Here is a 16,278-nt window from a genome sequence, read left to right on the forward strand (position 1 = left end):
AATCTGCGTGACCAGCGGACTGCCTGCAGGTGCGCCACTGAAAGTGCCTGCCTGCCGTGCTTGGGGCGGCAAAAAACAGAGAGCCGCCCCTGCCCACGGGCCAGAGTTTGCCCACCTCTGACCTAGCTGCTCTGAGACTGATTTGTTTGTTGACCCTCCAGACTTGTTGGAATTGGAAGAAATTAAGACAGTTTAATTAGAGTAAAACAAAATATAGATGTTTTTAAAAATAATCGTTTGCCCCTCACACCCATACAAGGTTAATGTATGTGAACTAAATATACTATGCATTTAAACACAAATACAATTTGCAGAGTAAACATTGTAGTGTTGTTATAAAGATTTAATCAGCCTGAGTGGAGGATGCTGATAAATGGATTATCTCAAAGAAGCAGCAAGAAGACCACACCTTCCTGTATTGTGTAAGAGACATGTTATAAAAATGCAATTTTAGAAATGTTTTAGTGAATTGACAGCAATTTAATTGGTAATGCTTCTCCTATGCCTGCAGTGTAGTTGGAGCTGGCTTGGTTATGCCAGGCAGGGCCGTAGCAACAAAGAACGTGGCCCCCTCCGAACGGTGGCCCCCTCCGAACATATGTCCGGGCGGGGCCCCTTACAATGCAGAAACTGGAATGCGGTATTTATTTTGCCACTTTTAGGGGCCCCCTTCCTTGCGCGGGGCCCCTTACAACGCAGAAACTGGAATGCGGTATTTATTTTGCCACTTTTAGGGGCCCCCTTCCTTGCGGGGCCCCCTCCGGTCGGAGGGTACGGAGGGCGCTCGCTACGCCTCTGATGCCAGGTCAATTACATGTGCCTTAGAGCCAGCTGTAAAAAAACTAAATAAAAATGATCAGAGCAAGTTTTCTATACCAAAACTAAAATGTTCTCTTAAGCCTGGCCAGAGCTAAAAGCTCAGGTTCCTCTCAGTGGGAAAAGGGGATTCTCCTTCGCTATAGGACTCAGCGATCTCTTCTAGCCCCTGAGGCTGTGGAGACGTATTGGTGTAGCCAGAGAAGCTATGCTGCATGAGAGTGATGAGGGCTTGTCTACACTACCCTGTGGGATTGATCTAAGATACGCAACTTCAGCTATGTGAATAGCCTAGCTGAAGTCGAGGTACTTAGATCTACTTACTGCGGTAAGTCGACAGCTGATGCACTCCCCTCGACTCCCCCTGTGCTTTTCGTTCTGGTGGAGTACCGGAGTCAAGGGGAGCGCGCTCAGCAGATGATTTTTTGCGTCTATTCAAGACCCTGCTGCATCGATCCCTGCAGAAGCAGGAATAATTGGGGGAGGGGGCCAATGCAAGAAGGGGCCATTTTTGTGTCCGGTTCCTTTAGCATAGCAAGATTGTGGCAGCCGTTTGGAGCGTTAGACCAAGTCCCAAGGAACAAGTAACATTATCTTACACCTTCCTCGAGCCCTTCCCCTTCTCCTGCCTCTCACCGCCCCCTCTCCCGCCTTCTCCAACAGCGCCCTGGACCGTCCCCCCTCCCGAGCTGCCAGGGAGAATACAGTTGGAATCCTGCGCGTGCATAGCACACCTAAGCAGAGACCGTTTGGCGCCATTACAGTGCGGGGGAACAGGGCTGGGGTGGATGCTGTGCAGGCGCTTCAGACTGGCGTATCCGCGTGAGGTAGGGAGCTCAGGGCTCTTCATACGGTCGGCATAACCGAGTTAGCGTGTGCTCGTGTAGCGCTCTCACTGCGCAAGCGCGGGGCGAGGACCAGGGCGGGAGGAAGAGCCTTACCAGTGTCGCTTCACCATGCGCAGGCGCAGTAGAGATGCGCATGGTTGGAGTTGCGCGGGCACCGAAGGGAGGACTGCTCTTGGTGGTTAGTGCCTCTAGCCGTTCAGGCTGCGTAGGTGGCAAGGCTAAGCATGGGAAGAGGCTCTTCTAGAAGCTTCTGAGAGAAGTGTGAGGGCGGCTGTTAGTAGTAGGCGCTCCGCCGACGGGGACCTTCGTGGAGTGGGGATTGTGACTGAGGGTGAGGGCTGTTAAGTGGGTGAGAGCTGGAGGTGGGGGAAAGGATGCGGCTTCCCTCTGAGAAAACTCAAAAGAGCAACAGAGAAATAAAGCCGGGAGATTATGAAGGGCGGGGGGAATAGTTTTCTTAATTTTCTTAAAGTAATTTTTTTCTATCCCCAGTGGGTTGTTAACACTAGAGCCCCCTTTATTTTCTTCTCCTTTCTCCAGGGATCTGCGTTAACCCTGACAGAAGGGGGAGGAGAGTTGTGTGTTTTTCTTATACACGTGAGTCTCAAGCTAGGGATGTGTGAATGGCGGGTAGGGGCGTGCCGGGTGTATGTCTTTCCCAGTATTGTGTGTCTGTGTGTGTGTGGTTCATGGGGAAGTTGCACCATCCCCCCCTCCCTCATGTATATTTTTCATATATTGATGTGAATGTGGGATTTAGACAAACCCTCATGCTCCCAAACATTTTATCCCCAATATCAAGAAGGGGGGTGGGTCCCCTCATCAGTCACACATATTTTAGCCATAACATTGATGAAGGGGGTAGGAAGCCCCACATATTCCTTCTGTGTTTTATTTCTGATATGGAGGGGTGTATATGTGTGTGTGTGTGGTGTTTTTTTTTTCTTTTTTTTTTTAGTGCTCTTGCACATTTATCGCTAAGTTGAGAGATGATAGGAAGTCATTTCCTCTCTAACATATGATCCCCCAAACTAGAGTGTGTATGATGGGAGCATTAGGCTGAAAGAGAGTTGTCACATTTCTTGTGATGAGATAGCCATAGAGATGGCATCACTTTGTAATTGTTGAAATATGCCCTTTCTGTCTAGATTTCTGATTCAGGCCCTTTATTAAATTCAGCTTTTTTTTTCTTTATCAGCTTTTTTTCTTTTGGCCTCATTTTCACTCTGAAATGTCAACTTTCAGCCCTCCATCCTCCTCTGCTTCCCCATGATTGGGCTCCCTTTAAAACATTTATAGGATTTTGTCAGCTTGATATTTATTTAAAGAGTTGAAAGTTGTTTCCGATATCACATCAGCCCTTACATATTCCCCTGCCACATTTTTTGGTTTTATAATCACATTTTCTTATTTTTAATTTTTTTCTCTCCCTGATTGCTGTATGAAAGGAACACTGAAACAAAAGAGAGAAATGACAGATTACATATAAAAAATAACAAAAGTTACTAGACAAAGGCTGTCAGATGAACAAAAACTAGAAAAAATAGTGTTTTACTGTAATATTTTAATTTATAGTATACTTAGGTGTTACTTAAGCAATTTTCAGACACTTGTGATTTTTAAGTTGATGGTATATCTTTAAACATTATGTGTCTCTGTAGCTGGAGTTAATGCACTTTGTAAATTTTCACTGTACCTTCAAAGATAAAACTCATCTTTCCCTGTTCATTGTTTTATTTTTATCAGAGATGTGGAGGAGAGGATCTTTGTTTGTTTGTATCCTTTTTTCATTCTTTTATATCTATGAATCTTCACTAAGGCAGCTTTTTTTTTTCCTTTGTAAGACTGGAGTGAGAACTGTAGTTCAGTGTGTCAGTCACTGGATCATGTAACTGAGCTCTGACCACTTGACCATTTTGCCCCAAATTTCTATTTCTAGGGCCTGGTCCACACTAACCCCCCACTTCGAACTAAGATACGCAACTTCAGCTACGTGAATAACGTAGCTGAAGTCGAAGTACCTTAGTTCGAAGTTACCGCGGGTCCAGACGCGGCAGGCAGGCTCCCCCGTCGACTCCGCGTACTCCTCTCGCGGAGCAGGAGTACCAGCGTCGACGGCGATCACTTCCGGGATCGATTTATCGCGTCTAGACAAGACACGATAAATCGATCCCAGAAGATTGATTGCTTACCGCTGGACCTGGAGGTAAGTATAGACGTACCCTAGGAAAGGCTATTAACTGAACTCTTGTTATTTCAGAGATCCGTTCATTAAGAGAAAAAGTGAGTAACAAATATATCTTCATAAACACAAATACTAACTCTACTATAATACTTAAATTCCTTGTAAGATTTTTGGAAAATTCAGCGCTAGTAATTTGCTAACTTTACTAGTGCAGATACAGTACACATTTTTGTTTGAATATCTAGCATGAGCAACTGTTCACTGAAAAAATACAAGTTTTGGGGTGAGGTAGGGGTGAAAAATACAGGATGGAAAAATGTGTTTATTTCATTCCTCTGCATAATTTAAACCCCTAATAGGACTTTAAAGTATAAATTAAAACTGAATACAAACAGTTACAGCTTAATTATCTTGTTGTTCACCACATGTAATCTATTTTTTCACCCACTGATCTCAAAATGATTTACAAAGTGGAGGAAACACCTATCTGTAAAAAGTGATAACTTGAAAAAAGGGTGATGGTGTGATTTCCCCCCCCAGAGGTACTGAGCATCTACAGCTCCCATTAAGTGAGTGGGAGCAGTGTGCTCTGCTCTGCACTTCTGAAAATCAGAATATAAATGACTTGTCCAAGTTTGCAGAGAGACTTTCAAGGCCAAAAGGGATCATTATGACAATCTAGTCTGACTTCCTGCATAATGCAGGCAATAGGAATGCAGTCAGGATTTCACTCCTGGATCCTGTTAAGGTCAAATGGGAATGTGCCATTTACTTCAGTGAGGACAGGATTTCACCCCAGGTGGCTTCTTGGCTAGTCCCATGACCAGTTAACTAATATGCAACTGCCCTGAGTTTAGGCAGAGTTTTCCTCTTGAGTTTTGATATAGAAGTGTAAGATACGTGGTCAAAATAAGTTATGTATTCCAGATATTCCAACTGCACTAAACAGATATTTTATATGAATGTGGTTATGTGTTGGGTAGTTAATCGCAATTAGGCTTCAAATTAAGTCTCATTAAGAAAAAAATGGTTTACTTAGTGAAGGCTGTATTTGCAAATATAATAGCTAGATAGATATCTTTAAAAATACAGCCAATTAAGTGAGTCTTTTTTAAATCTGTAGGCTCTTTAGATATGGTTAGTATCACTGCAATTTTAGCTTCAACATTTATAAGATTTCTATAAAATTGATAGCTAAACACTTAGTTATCTTTTACGTCTCATTTCAGCATTGCAGAAGAGGACTTCAATAGATGAAAATGATTGAAGTCTTGATATTGAAGGTATATTGATTTTGTTTTAAAATAAATCTCAGTATTGTAAAGAACTTGTGCATATATTAGAATACAAGAAACTTTAGGGACAGGAAAAAATATCCAGAATAAAATTGTTCATTCATTTCTTTTTTTTTTTTTTTTTTTTTGGCCAGACCTTATGGGGATACGGTCAAATTGAAATCTAGCAAATTTTAAAAAAGTTAAAAGTAATTTCAGATATTTATCTGCTCCTGAATTTTCTATGCCAGTTTTTTTATTTGCAGGGATAATTTAATATTAACTTTTTCTCCCATTTTACTGCATGAAGCCCCATAGAAGCAACATGTGATACTGACCATACACATATATACAAAATAAACAAAATGTAAAAATAGAGAAATACATTTTAGCTATAGTAATTTTGGGTGTTATTACAAAGAGTGAAAAACAAAGAAATGTGATTTTTGGGTGTGTGCGCAAATCTGCATTGTCCTTCCACTGCTTCTAAAAAGAGACGTTTAAGTTTCAGCAGATCCTGGGGGGAGTGGTGGGTAGAAAGCAGGAAGCTATGGCTCTGTAGTATTATGTTCTCTTTGCCCTGTCCACATGGAAGGCCTGCTGGGGAGACAGCATCATTCCTTGGAAATAAGTGAGGAAGCAACAGTTAAGATAATGCTGGCCAAGTAGGTATTATCACTCACTGTCCTCTGTTATGGTGGGACCCTTTTCTACAAAACAGGGTATAATAACAAGTTTGGGACTGATAGGAGCATGCTTCTGTGGGAGCATGGCTACTATGAAGATGGTGGGAAGTGGGAATTATTACGGAGGCGCTGGAATTCCACAGGTTACCTGTGATCTATGGAGATTTCAGAAGATCTGTATGCGTTAATGATTGAATCCACTGCCTGTGCCTCAGGGTGGGAAAAGCCAGCCCCTCGTGGTGGAAACTCTAAGAATAGGCACTCATGACATTTCCTGCTCCCTGTGTAAGGGAGGCCCATAATATTATAAACTGATTGTTTGTCTTTATGCATGGTTTAGGGCACTTTCAAAAATTTTACAAAGATTTACCAGCCCACTTTACCTCAGTGATTCTCCACCTAGGTTAATATAATTTAGTAAGGCTGCTTTAGGTGGGAACTTCTGAATACCAGAAAAATCTAACTATGAATACAGAAAGAAAACAAAGGATAGAAGGAAAAAGTGGACAGAAATTTTGTGGTTCTGACAAAACTGAACATTTCCACTTGAAGAGCTCAGTTCCAATTGCCTGCTCTTTTTGTTCCATCCCCAAAATGTAGTAATTAGGATTCTCTAGAAATTATTCTTGAGCCGAGGAGGGAACTAATACAAATTGTGGTTTGATTCAAGGAAGGGCAGGTGTGATGTGTTCTAGGTATACCCTGTATGTAGGAGATTGTTGGAGGAGAATGTTGTCTGTTGTGAAACCATGAAATGTGTCCTTACTCCCAGGACTCAAGGCTAATTTTTTTGTGTTGGGAGATAGTTGCTTCTAAACCCAAAATTTTAGTCTCCAGCTCCAAATCTTTGGTCACTACCTAGACAGTTTTTAACAGAACTCAGTAATATTCTAGTGGTGATTAACTTATGTCATTTAAAAATAATTAAACTGACAATATAGGATTTTCTTATGCCCAGCATCAATATGATGTACAGTTTCTAAATATATTAAATGTACAATAGTGAACTAAAACTAACGTTTCCTTTTATTGTAAATACGCTGTTAAAAATCCATCCTGTGCTCCCTCACTAGACACAACTGTCCTTTTTCTTCACTGTTAGTAGTCCTTTCCTCATCCCTCCCCACGTACATGGTGTTAACTTCCTCCTGCAGTGCAGTCAGCAAACCCTGTTCCCATCCTACTTTCTCAGCCAGACCATCCCTGGTGTTTACCAAGTATTTCTCTGCTTGATGTCCAACAAATTTCAGTTGGTTTCTTTTATCTAGCTTGTACACTTCTTGGTGGTAAATGAGAACTTACTGCTGGGCTGGGACCTTTGATCCCTTATTTAATTGAACCTTTTAACTTAATTAGCCTTCTCTGGAAACAGGCAGAGCATAGGCAACACTTCTGCCTATCTTTGCTCCCAGTGGAAAGATAGATAAAGAAAAGAGAAGCAAGCACAGAAAAAGATGTTCCAGTTATTCTACCATGCTTCAGTCCTGCATAGAAGGGCAGAACAGTTAAGCTTGCTTTTCTAGCTGCAGGAGCAGGATAAATCTTCATGCTCATGAGGGAGGCAAGAAACAGCGTAAAAGGGACTTGACTCATATTTATCATCTGGCCCTGTGTCTTTATTAGAATTGTCTCTGCATGATCATGCAGAAAGAAAGCTTATGTTTTATAAATGCAGAAAACAGGCTTAAATTCTGATTTCCCAGGCCATAGAACATTCTAAAAGTAATTCCTAGCCAATATCTTTTAGAATAACATCTCGTCTTGATTTTAAAATTGTCAGTGATGGAGAATCCACTGTGACCTTTGATAATTTGTTCCAAAGGTTAATTACTGTCACTGTTAAAAATTTACACCGTATTTCCTGTCTGAGTTTGTCTAGCTTCAACTTCCGGTCATTAGATTGTGTTACATCTTTCTTTCCTAGAGTAAAGAGCCAATTATTAAATATTTGTTCCCCATGTAGCAATTTATAGATTGTAATCAGTCACCCCTTCACTTTGTCTTCATTAAGGTAAACGGACTCAAGGAGCTCAATCTGTCACTATAAAGCAGATTTTCTAATCTTGTAATCATTCTTGTGACTCTTCTCTGAACTCGCTCTAATTTTTCAACATCCATCTTGAATTGTGGGCACCAGTACTCCAGTACCAGTATTCCAGCCGCGGTGGCATGAGTACTAAATATAGAGGTAAAATAACATCTCTACTCCTGCTTGAGATTTCCTCTGTTTATGCATGCTGGGATCACATTAGTCTTCTTGGCCATAGTGTTGCACTGGGAGTTCACATTCAGCTGATTAACCATCACAACGCCTAAATCTTTTGAGGAAGCTTATAAAGCATTCCTGTAAACTGCTCACTCCATAAGAGATGCCACATAATGGTCAGATAAAGGTAATTTTATGAGGAAACATGCTGAGTGAATCCTTTGGTTCTGTATCCCCATATTTTCCAACCACTATAAAATAGACATACTTATGATCCCATGGGATTTGACAAGAATGTTTTACAAAATATGGTGTGTCAGTAACCTTTCTTGACCCCCAATTTTTGTGTATCTGTGTACAGTTTAAACAGTCCAATAATCTTCCTGGGATTTTTTTTTTTTACTCACTGCTCAAAGTGTCTTATTTTGAAGACGTTGGATGTGAAAGCAGTAGGCAGAGGAAAAAATATTTCTTAGGTTTAGATGATTGAACTCTCCATATTCAATCGTCTTGGCTTCCTTCAGAGAAATTATTTTTGGTAAACATATGCCACAGAGAAGGAATGGATTATTTTAATTAAAAGTCTGTTAACAGATCTTGGGTTAACTATGTTAAGGAAACATGAAGTTGAGTGTATTACAGCTTTGGAAGTTGCCAGCATTTCTTAAGCTATTGAGTTCATCCAAAACTGTGGAAAATTATGGGTTAAAAAAATTGGGGAAGCCAACTTGCCTTGGAGGTGGAATTTGGAAAAACCTGAACGTCGGTGCTTGGGCCCAAAGCACTGTGGAGAGGTGAAAACATGTTTCAAAGAAGCTGTGCTCCAGATCCCCAAGACCAGAGTGTGGATGAAAGACCAGGTATCTTCAATATGCTTCTGGATTGGAGGCCCTAGAATGAGCCTTTTTAAAGACAGGCAAAATTGGTCCTGGCAACACAGCTGGTGAACTGGACTTTGTTATGCTAAGAGTATAACAAATGCTTTAAATGTGTAAATGCTGTTGTTTGAAATGTTAAATAGATTATCCTAATTATTTTTTTACAGAAGCCCTTCCATTCACCTTTTAATGACAAAGTGTAAATGTCAGAAGATTTCTTACTTTTTTAAGCCACTAGAAGCTCTGACTTTTTAAAAACTTTTTTCATGTTACAGTGCCAGTTATGTGATTTGAACATTAGTGACCATTTTGTCATTGAAAGTTTGTGTATGTATGTTGCTAAGATGTTCTTGGAAATATGTGGCTTTTAGGTTGGTGGTTTTTTTTTTTTTTAAATCTCAGCACCTGATATTGCTCATTGTTCTTGTCATCTTTTTTTGTGGTTTTAATTATGCTTCATCTTTTGATTAGATTGAAGACCCAGGGTGCTTTTGGGTCATTGTAAAAGGATGCAGGACTTTTGTAGACAGTGAAATGGAATATAAAAAACTGGATGCTGAAATGAATCAGTTCTATAACAGAGATGTGGAGGAAGTAAAGCCATTAACATTAGAAGAAGGGCAGGTAACATTTTCAGTCATTTTGCTACATAAAGATTGTGAGGGAAGTAGAAAATACTGGTATTTTATTGGATTGTTAGAGGTTTATATATTTGTTAGAATCATACCTTATAAGTATTTCTTATCTTGAAAGTATTTCCATTGCAGTACATTAAAATGTAACTACAGTATCCTTTTTTTGGGCTTTTGAGAAAAGTGTGTGGTGTGGGTTTAGAGGTATTTTGGATGTTTGGGCAGTCCTTTTTAATATTTTGTTGTGTAATTTAAGTTAGAGGATGAGCACATATACAGTAAAAGCTTTATCTGGCATGTTGGCAGAATAGGGGGTGCCAGTAAGTCAAAAATTCCGGTTAACTAAGAGGGAGGGAGTTGGGGCATGGGAGCGGTTTCAGAGTACCGGATCTGGGTAGCGCTCACCTCGGGAGGCTCCTCGCAAGCAGTGACATGTCCATGATGCTCCTAGGCGGAAGCGCGGCCAGGCGGCTCTGCGCACTGCCTCGGCCTGCAGGCGCTGCCCCGCAGCTCCCATTGGCTGGTGACTGCAGCCAATGGGAGCTGCAGAGCCAGTGCTCGGGGCGGGAGCAGCGCTCGGAGCCCCCGTTGCTGTTCCTCCGTTTAGGAGCAGCAGGGACATGTTGCCGCTTGCGGGGAGCTGCCCAAGGTGAGCACTGCCCAGATCCGGCACCACGAGCCCCCTCCCACATCCCAACTCCCTGCCCCGAGCTCCCTCTCGCACCCAAACTTCCTCCCAGAGCCAGAGCATCCCCTCCTGAAATGCTAGGTTTTAGAGCTTTCCGGTTGGCAAAGTGCCAGATAATACAGCTTTTACTGTACATATTTTATACATTTGTAGAAATAATATATAATCACATAAGCTGCAAAATACTTTTTTGAGGACATCACTAGAAATAAAACTGTATTTTCTTCTCTCTTTATAAATGACTTTGTGCTGTAGCTATTTCTGTATTCAAGAAGTGAATATATAACTTGTACAAATCTAGGTCCATGTACAGAAATACAAGTATCTTTTATTTCCCCAGGTTTGTGTGGTTTTTTGTCAGGAACTGAAATGCTGGTGTAGAGCAGTTGTTAAGTCAATCCTGTTCTGTGCTGATCATTACCTGGCAGAGTGTTTCCTTGTGGATTACGCCAAGTATACTCCTGTTAAAACAAAAGAGTATGTATTATTGTGATTTATGAAGTTATTGCTGAAGGCTTTTTTTTCAAATTAATGCACTTGAATATTGTTAATCTTGATTTATATTGACTAAAACTAGAGAGCCATGGTAGTTTAAATTGTGAAGACTGTGGGTCAGGTCCTGCAAACACTACTAGGCATATAATGGGATCATTCTCAGTATTAAGCACAACCTGACATTATTTGCAGTATCAAGTGCTACATTTGTCACTACAGAGGCTAGATACCTGTAGGGCAGCGTTTGTCAAACTGGGGTCTGTGAGGGTACTCCAAGGGGTCCGCCGACCCCACTGATCGATTTCTCCTCCTCCCTCCCAGCGCCTCCTGCATGCCGAGGAACAGCTGTTTAGCGGCGTGCAAGAGGCTCTGGGAGGGAGGGGTAGGGGTGGGGATGGGGCACGCTCTGGGGAGGGGGCGGAATCATGTCTGGGGCTGCCGGCCCTGCGGATCAACTCCTCCCCCTCCCTCCCAGTGCCTCCTGCACACTGCGGAACAGTTTGGAGGGAGGAGGAGGAGTAGGAGTGGGGACGGGACGTGCTTGGGGGCGGAAAGAGGTGGGGCCTTGGGGGAAGGGGTGGAGTGGGGCGGGGCCTGGGCCTGAGCGGGGGAGTTTGGGGGTCCATGAAAAAATGTAAATCAAAATGGGGGTCCTCGGGTTGCTAAAGTTTGAGAACTGCTGCTCTAGGGGTATGTCTACACTGTACACTCCTTACGGCACTGTGTTGAGTACATACTCTGCATGACCCTGGAGCATAGGTATAAATAGCAGTGTAGATGGTGAGGCACTGCTGAGATGAGTAAAGACATGTTTTAACCCTTAGGATATGTACCCTACAGGGCTCTCTACACACTCAAACAGTGCCTCCCCCATCTACATTACTATTTTTAGCAGGGTAGCGTCCCACTGAAAGTCTTTTCCTTCCACAGGGAGCTACCAGAGCCTTTCCCTGCCACTGGGAAAGACTGGCAGCAGGCTGGAGCCTTTCCCCACTGCCCCTTTCACCTGGACAGAGCCTTTCCTCATGCAGTGAAAGACTTGGGCAGTCAGGAAAGGCTCCACCAGCAGCTCCCAGCCCCTCCCATGCCCTCAGGCTAGAGCCTTTCCTCATTGCAGTGAAATGCAAGGGAGTTGCCAGAGCCTTTTCTACTGCTTTCTCCCATCAGAGCCTTTCACTGATGTACACAGGCTAGACACTGCAGTGTGGATGCAGCTTGCTTTTCATTGCAGTGTGTGGCAACGCATATCCTATGCGCTGCCAGTGATGTGGCGTGTAGACATAGCCTAAAAAATGCACCAGTATTCACAAAAAGAACCTTCTTTGGTGCAGAAGGGATCAAACTGGGCCAAAAAGCCTCCAAATACCAAGGAAGCGAGCAACATCTCTGCAGCATGCTCCCTTTGGCCTCAGAAACTGGAGGAAGTATTAAAACTGTGAGTTTTTTTGGTGAGGGGGAGGGCTGTTCAATGTCTTTGGATTGGTTGGGTGGAGGTGGAACTAGGGTACAGCTAGTTTTCTTAAATCTGTTCTGTGCTTATGGCTGGTGGAGCTAACAGTAACTGGCTTCCACATATTCAACTTTCTATTGGAGAGAAAAATAAAACAAGATTGCCCAGTTAGCCAATGGCAATGTGTCTCCTAGAAAGGATGCATAAAATCAATGTTTTTTTAAAAAAAAAAAGATTTTTAAAATTTAAATTAGAAAACAGGTTTATTTAAAAAAAACTTATTTAAAACTAAATTTGAAATTGACAACCTATATGAAGGTGTAAACTTACCATAACCTATTACAATAATTTAAATAATAAAAATAATATTAAGCACTACATATTTACTGCCAAGTTTTAAGGAAAGTCAACTGAAATGGTAGAAGTCACTGACTAAGCTCCTGGAAATGGGGTTTGCTAAGTGTTAAACCAGCTTTTGACAGCAGATACTTATGCAGGTGCAGAGAGAATATTTTCTTAATTTCAGTTTGTTCAGCTAGTTCAGTTCAATGACTTGTTCATTCCTCTAGGACGGGTGGGCACACTATGGCCCATGGGCCGCATCTGGCCCGTCAGACATTTTAATCTGGCCCTCGAGCTCTCACTGGGGAGTGGAGTCTGGGGCTTGCCCCGCTCTGCACGTGCCATGGCTCCGCACGGCTCCTGGAAGCAGTGGCACGTCCCCTCTCCAGGACCTACGCGTAGAGGCAGCCAGGGGGCTCCGAACCCTGCCCCCGCCCCAAGCGCCACCCCCTCAACTCTCATTGTCCGGGAACCTGCCTGCAGACAGGGCATTGTGCAGTTGCCTGGCTGTCCCTCTGCGTAGGAGCCGGAGGGGGGACATGCTGTTTCCAGGAGCTGCAGGGGGTGGCACCTGCGGGTGGGGCAGCGTGCAGAGCTGCCTGGACACGCCTTCACGTAGGAGCCAGAGCGGGGACATGCCACTGCTTCCGGGAGCTGCTTGAGATAAGTGCCGCCCAGAGCTTGCACCCCTGAGTCCCATCCCTGCGCCCCAGCCCTGATCTCCCCCCCCCCGCCCTCGAACCCCTCGGTCCCAGCCCAGAGCACCCTCCTGCACCCCAAACCCCTCATCCCCAGCTGGACCCCTCACCCCCCCGACCCTCAACCCCCTACCCCAGCCTGGAGCCCCCCCTCCCCGCACCCTGAACTCCTATTTTCTGGCCCCACCCCAGAGCCCTAACCCTCAGCCGGAGCCCTCACCCCCCTCCTGCACCCCAGCCCCAATTTCGTGAGCATTCATGGCCCGCCATACAATTTCCATACCCTTTTTGCCCTCAGGCCAAAAAGTTTGCCCACCCCTGCTATAGGAGCATGTTGGGTAGACTTAAATCAAAGCAACTGAAATCACTGATTTTAATCATGAGTTAAATTTTAAAAAGCAGGAAAGATTGATTTAAATCATCAATCTAAACGGGAGATGTGCAAACTATGGCGGCCCACAGGACCGTCCTGCCCGGCCCCTGAGCTTCTGGCTGGGGAGGCTAGCCCCCGGCCCCTCCCCTGCTGGCCCCCCCTTTCCCGCAGAGCCACACCGCCGCACGAGCAGTGCTCTGGGCGGCGGAGCAGCGCGCTCCCGCTGAGCAGAGCGGCAGCGTGTCTGGCTCTGGCACGGCAGCCAGACTTAAGTGGTAAGTGGGCCAGGGCTGGGGGGTTGTATAAGGGGCAGGAGGCCCCGGGGGGCAGTCAGGGAACAGGGAGCAGGGGCCGGTTGAATGGGGCGGTAGTTCTGGGGGAGGGGGGAGGGTGGTCAGGGGATGGGGAACAGAGGGGGGTTGGATAGGCATGGGGTCCCAGGGGGCCTGTCAGAGGGCAGGGGTGTGGATGTGGTTGGGGTTGGGGCAGTCAGGGGACTGGGAGCAGGGGGGTTGGATAGGGGTAGGGTCCCAGGCGGCAGTTAGGGGCGGGGGGTCTCGGGAGGGGGCAGTTAGGGGACAAGGAGCGGAGGGGGGGTTGGATGGGTCGGGGGTTCTGAGGGGGGCAGTCAGGGGGCGGGAAGTGGGAGGGGGTGGATGGGGCCGGGGGCAAGGCTGTTTGGAGAGGCACAGCCTTCCCTACCCGGCCCTCCATCCAGTTTGCAACCCCAATGTGGCCCTCGGGTCAAAAAGTTTGCCCACCCCTGATCTAAACCATGTTTTGCATTTGGACTTTTTAGTTATTTCCTAAAGAAAAACTGAGTCTCATTGCTTGGTAACCATTAAAACATATTGATTTGCATCTAAATAATAGCCTTTATACTAAATTTGGTGCTCCTTTTTCCTAACTAGATGGTTACGCTACATGTATAAACATTTATTTGAGCAATTATATAGCTTAACTTACATGTATTCAGATTCTTAATTTTTATTTCATATTGTTAGAAAATGGTGAATGGTGCATTTCCTATTTACTAGATAATTTTTTTATTTGTGATGTGTGTCAAGCTCTATTTGGAAGGAAATTCAATTAAAATGCACAAAAACATTTACTTTTTTTTAATGAATAAAACTACCATAAATGTGCTTGATACAGAAGGAAAAATACTTACCAAAACATATTTTGCAATTAAATTTAATTTATTTATTAATCAAAGGAAGTATTATTTGTAGGTTTGTAAACTGAACTGATTATTTTTGGTCCCTATGTCCCTTCAAGATTTTAGAATTAAGATCTTATCCTCTCACACACAGTTATTATTCTTAGACTGGAAGAAGAAAACAAGCTTTCCTGCTTTTTCAACTGCCAATTGGTTTCTTAACACTGTGTTGCCAACTGCAGTGGGGTGGGACATGGGAGCGCTGGTGTGCCCTAGAATGTAGTGAATAGAGATTCGTATCAGGTTGCTACATCTAATTATGTTTAAAACTTTTTTTCACTGTTAAGCATTCGGGTTGCAGTGGAAGCATTTATGCAACTCCCATATAGAGCGAAAAAGTTTAGACTGTACTGCACAAAGCCAGTCACGTTGCGTATAGATTTCTGTGACGACGCTTCAGAAATAGTGTAAGTATGGCTTGAGAGAAATATAGTGTACTATAAGCAAAATTAGTAATAATACATTTTCTAGTTAAATGCACAGCTTAATTGTGAAAAAAAGAAGAAATTAATTTTTATAATCCACCTTTTGATAGTTTTTTTTCCTCCTTAGTAGGTTCTTTGGGATTGCTATTGGATTTTGGCATTGCTATATATCTGTACCACTCATGCAATGGCTGCTATTTTTTTCGGTTGCAAAGGACTGGATAGGATTCCTTTGTGAGAGAACTTGTAGTTGAGTAGTAAAAACACTTCAGTTCCTGGTGGAATTGGGTGTGATCATGTGCCCAAAGCTCTGAATGGCTGAAGTAGCACAGGTTAAGGTCCCTGCTTAGCAAATGATCAACAGCAGGAAACCAACTCAGTATAAAGTACTAACACAAGGCTGACCCAAGTGGTTTATTTATTTATTTATTTTTTGGTAGTATTCTGTTTGGTTTGGAAGAGGGAATATATGTAACTTAAGTTACATTATATGTGTATCAGGTGTTATAATCGTTATAATGGGCCATCTGTATAGGAAGTGGGAGGTGATAAGGCATTCACGACTTAAATAAGGAGCTGTTAAATGGTGTGCTTTTTTATTTTTTTGGACCCTTAAATATTTTAACAAGGATTCATGTTGCATTAAATTGTGGACTCTGTAGGAAACTTTTGTCATACCTGTTAAACATTATTTCACATGTTTATTTTATTAAAAGGAATTAATGTGCTCTTACCATTTAATTGCCTGTTCTATTTCTTGGAGACTAACTTTCCTTCACTGTCTTTGAGGGTATAGACCAACGTGTTTTGTCTTTTACTAATATACAATCAATGGACCATATTGTGTTCAGCAATTCTAAATCAGTAATGTGCAATTCCTCTTGATGGCAGAGCTGGAAAACGTAGCTGTGATCAACTAGACTGAACTCATGCACAGTGTAGTAAACTTCTTAAAGTATTCCTATTATATTGTATCTAATCTGTTCTTTGTTTTTTCCAGTGATGGTGCTTCAACTGCCATCCTTGGTAGTATGCTATAATTGATTTAGCTGTTAAAATATTT

At 43.2% G+C, this 16,278-nt stretch overlaps 1 protein-coding gene across 1 annotated transcript in view; it reads left to right on the plus strand.

Annotated features, from left to right (window-relative positions):
• The first annotated feature begins 2,229 nt into the window (after positions 1-2,229).
• The window catches only part of TDRD12 (tudor domain containing 12), a 126,222-nt gene continuing 112,173 nt past the window's right edge, over positions 2,230-16,278 (plus strand). The window contains exons 1-5 of the mRNA XM_026652829.1: positions 2,230-2,261; positions 5,079-5,132; positions 9,365-9,517; positions 10,554-10,690; positions 15,078-15,197. Coding sequence (XP_026508614.1) covers positions 5,103-5,132; positions 9,365-9,517; positions 10,554-10,690; positions 15,078-15,197 — 440 coding nt within the window. The 5' untranslated portion in view covers positions 2,230-2,261; positions 5,079-5,102. The remainder of the gene's footprint in view (positions 2,262-5,078; positions 5,133-9,364; positions 9,518-10,553; positions 10,691-15,077; positions 15,198-16,278) is intronic.

This window comes from Terrapene carolina, unplaced genomic scaffold (genome assembly GCF_002925995.2).
Source record: "Terrapene carolina triunguis isolate 2854851 unplaced genomic scaffold, T_m_triunguis-2.0 Scaffold130, whole genome shotgun sequence".
Classification (NCBI taxonomy): domain Eukaryota; kingdom Metazoa; phylum Chordata; order Testudines; family Emydidae; genus Terrapene; species Terrapene triunguis.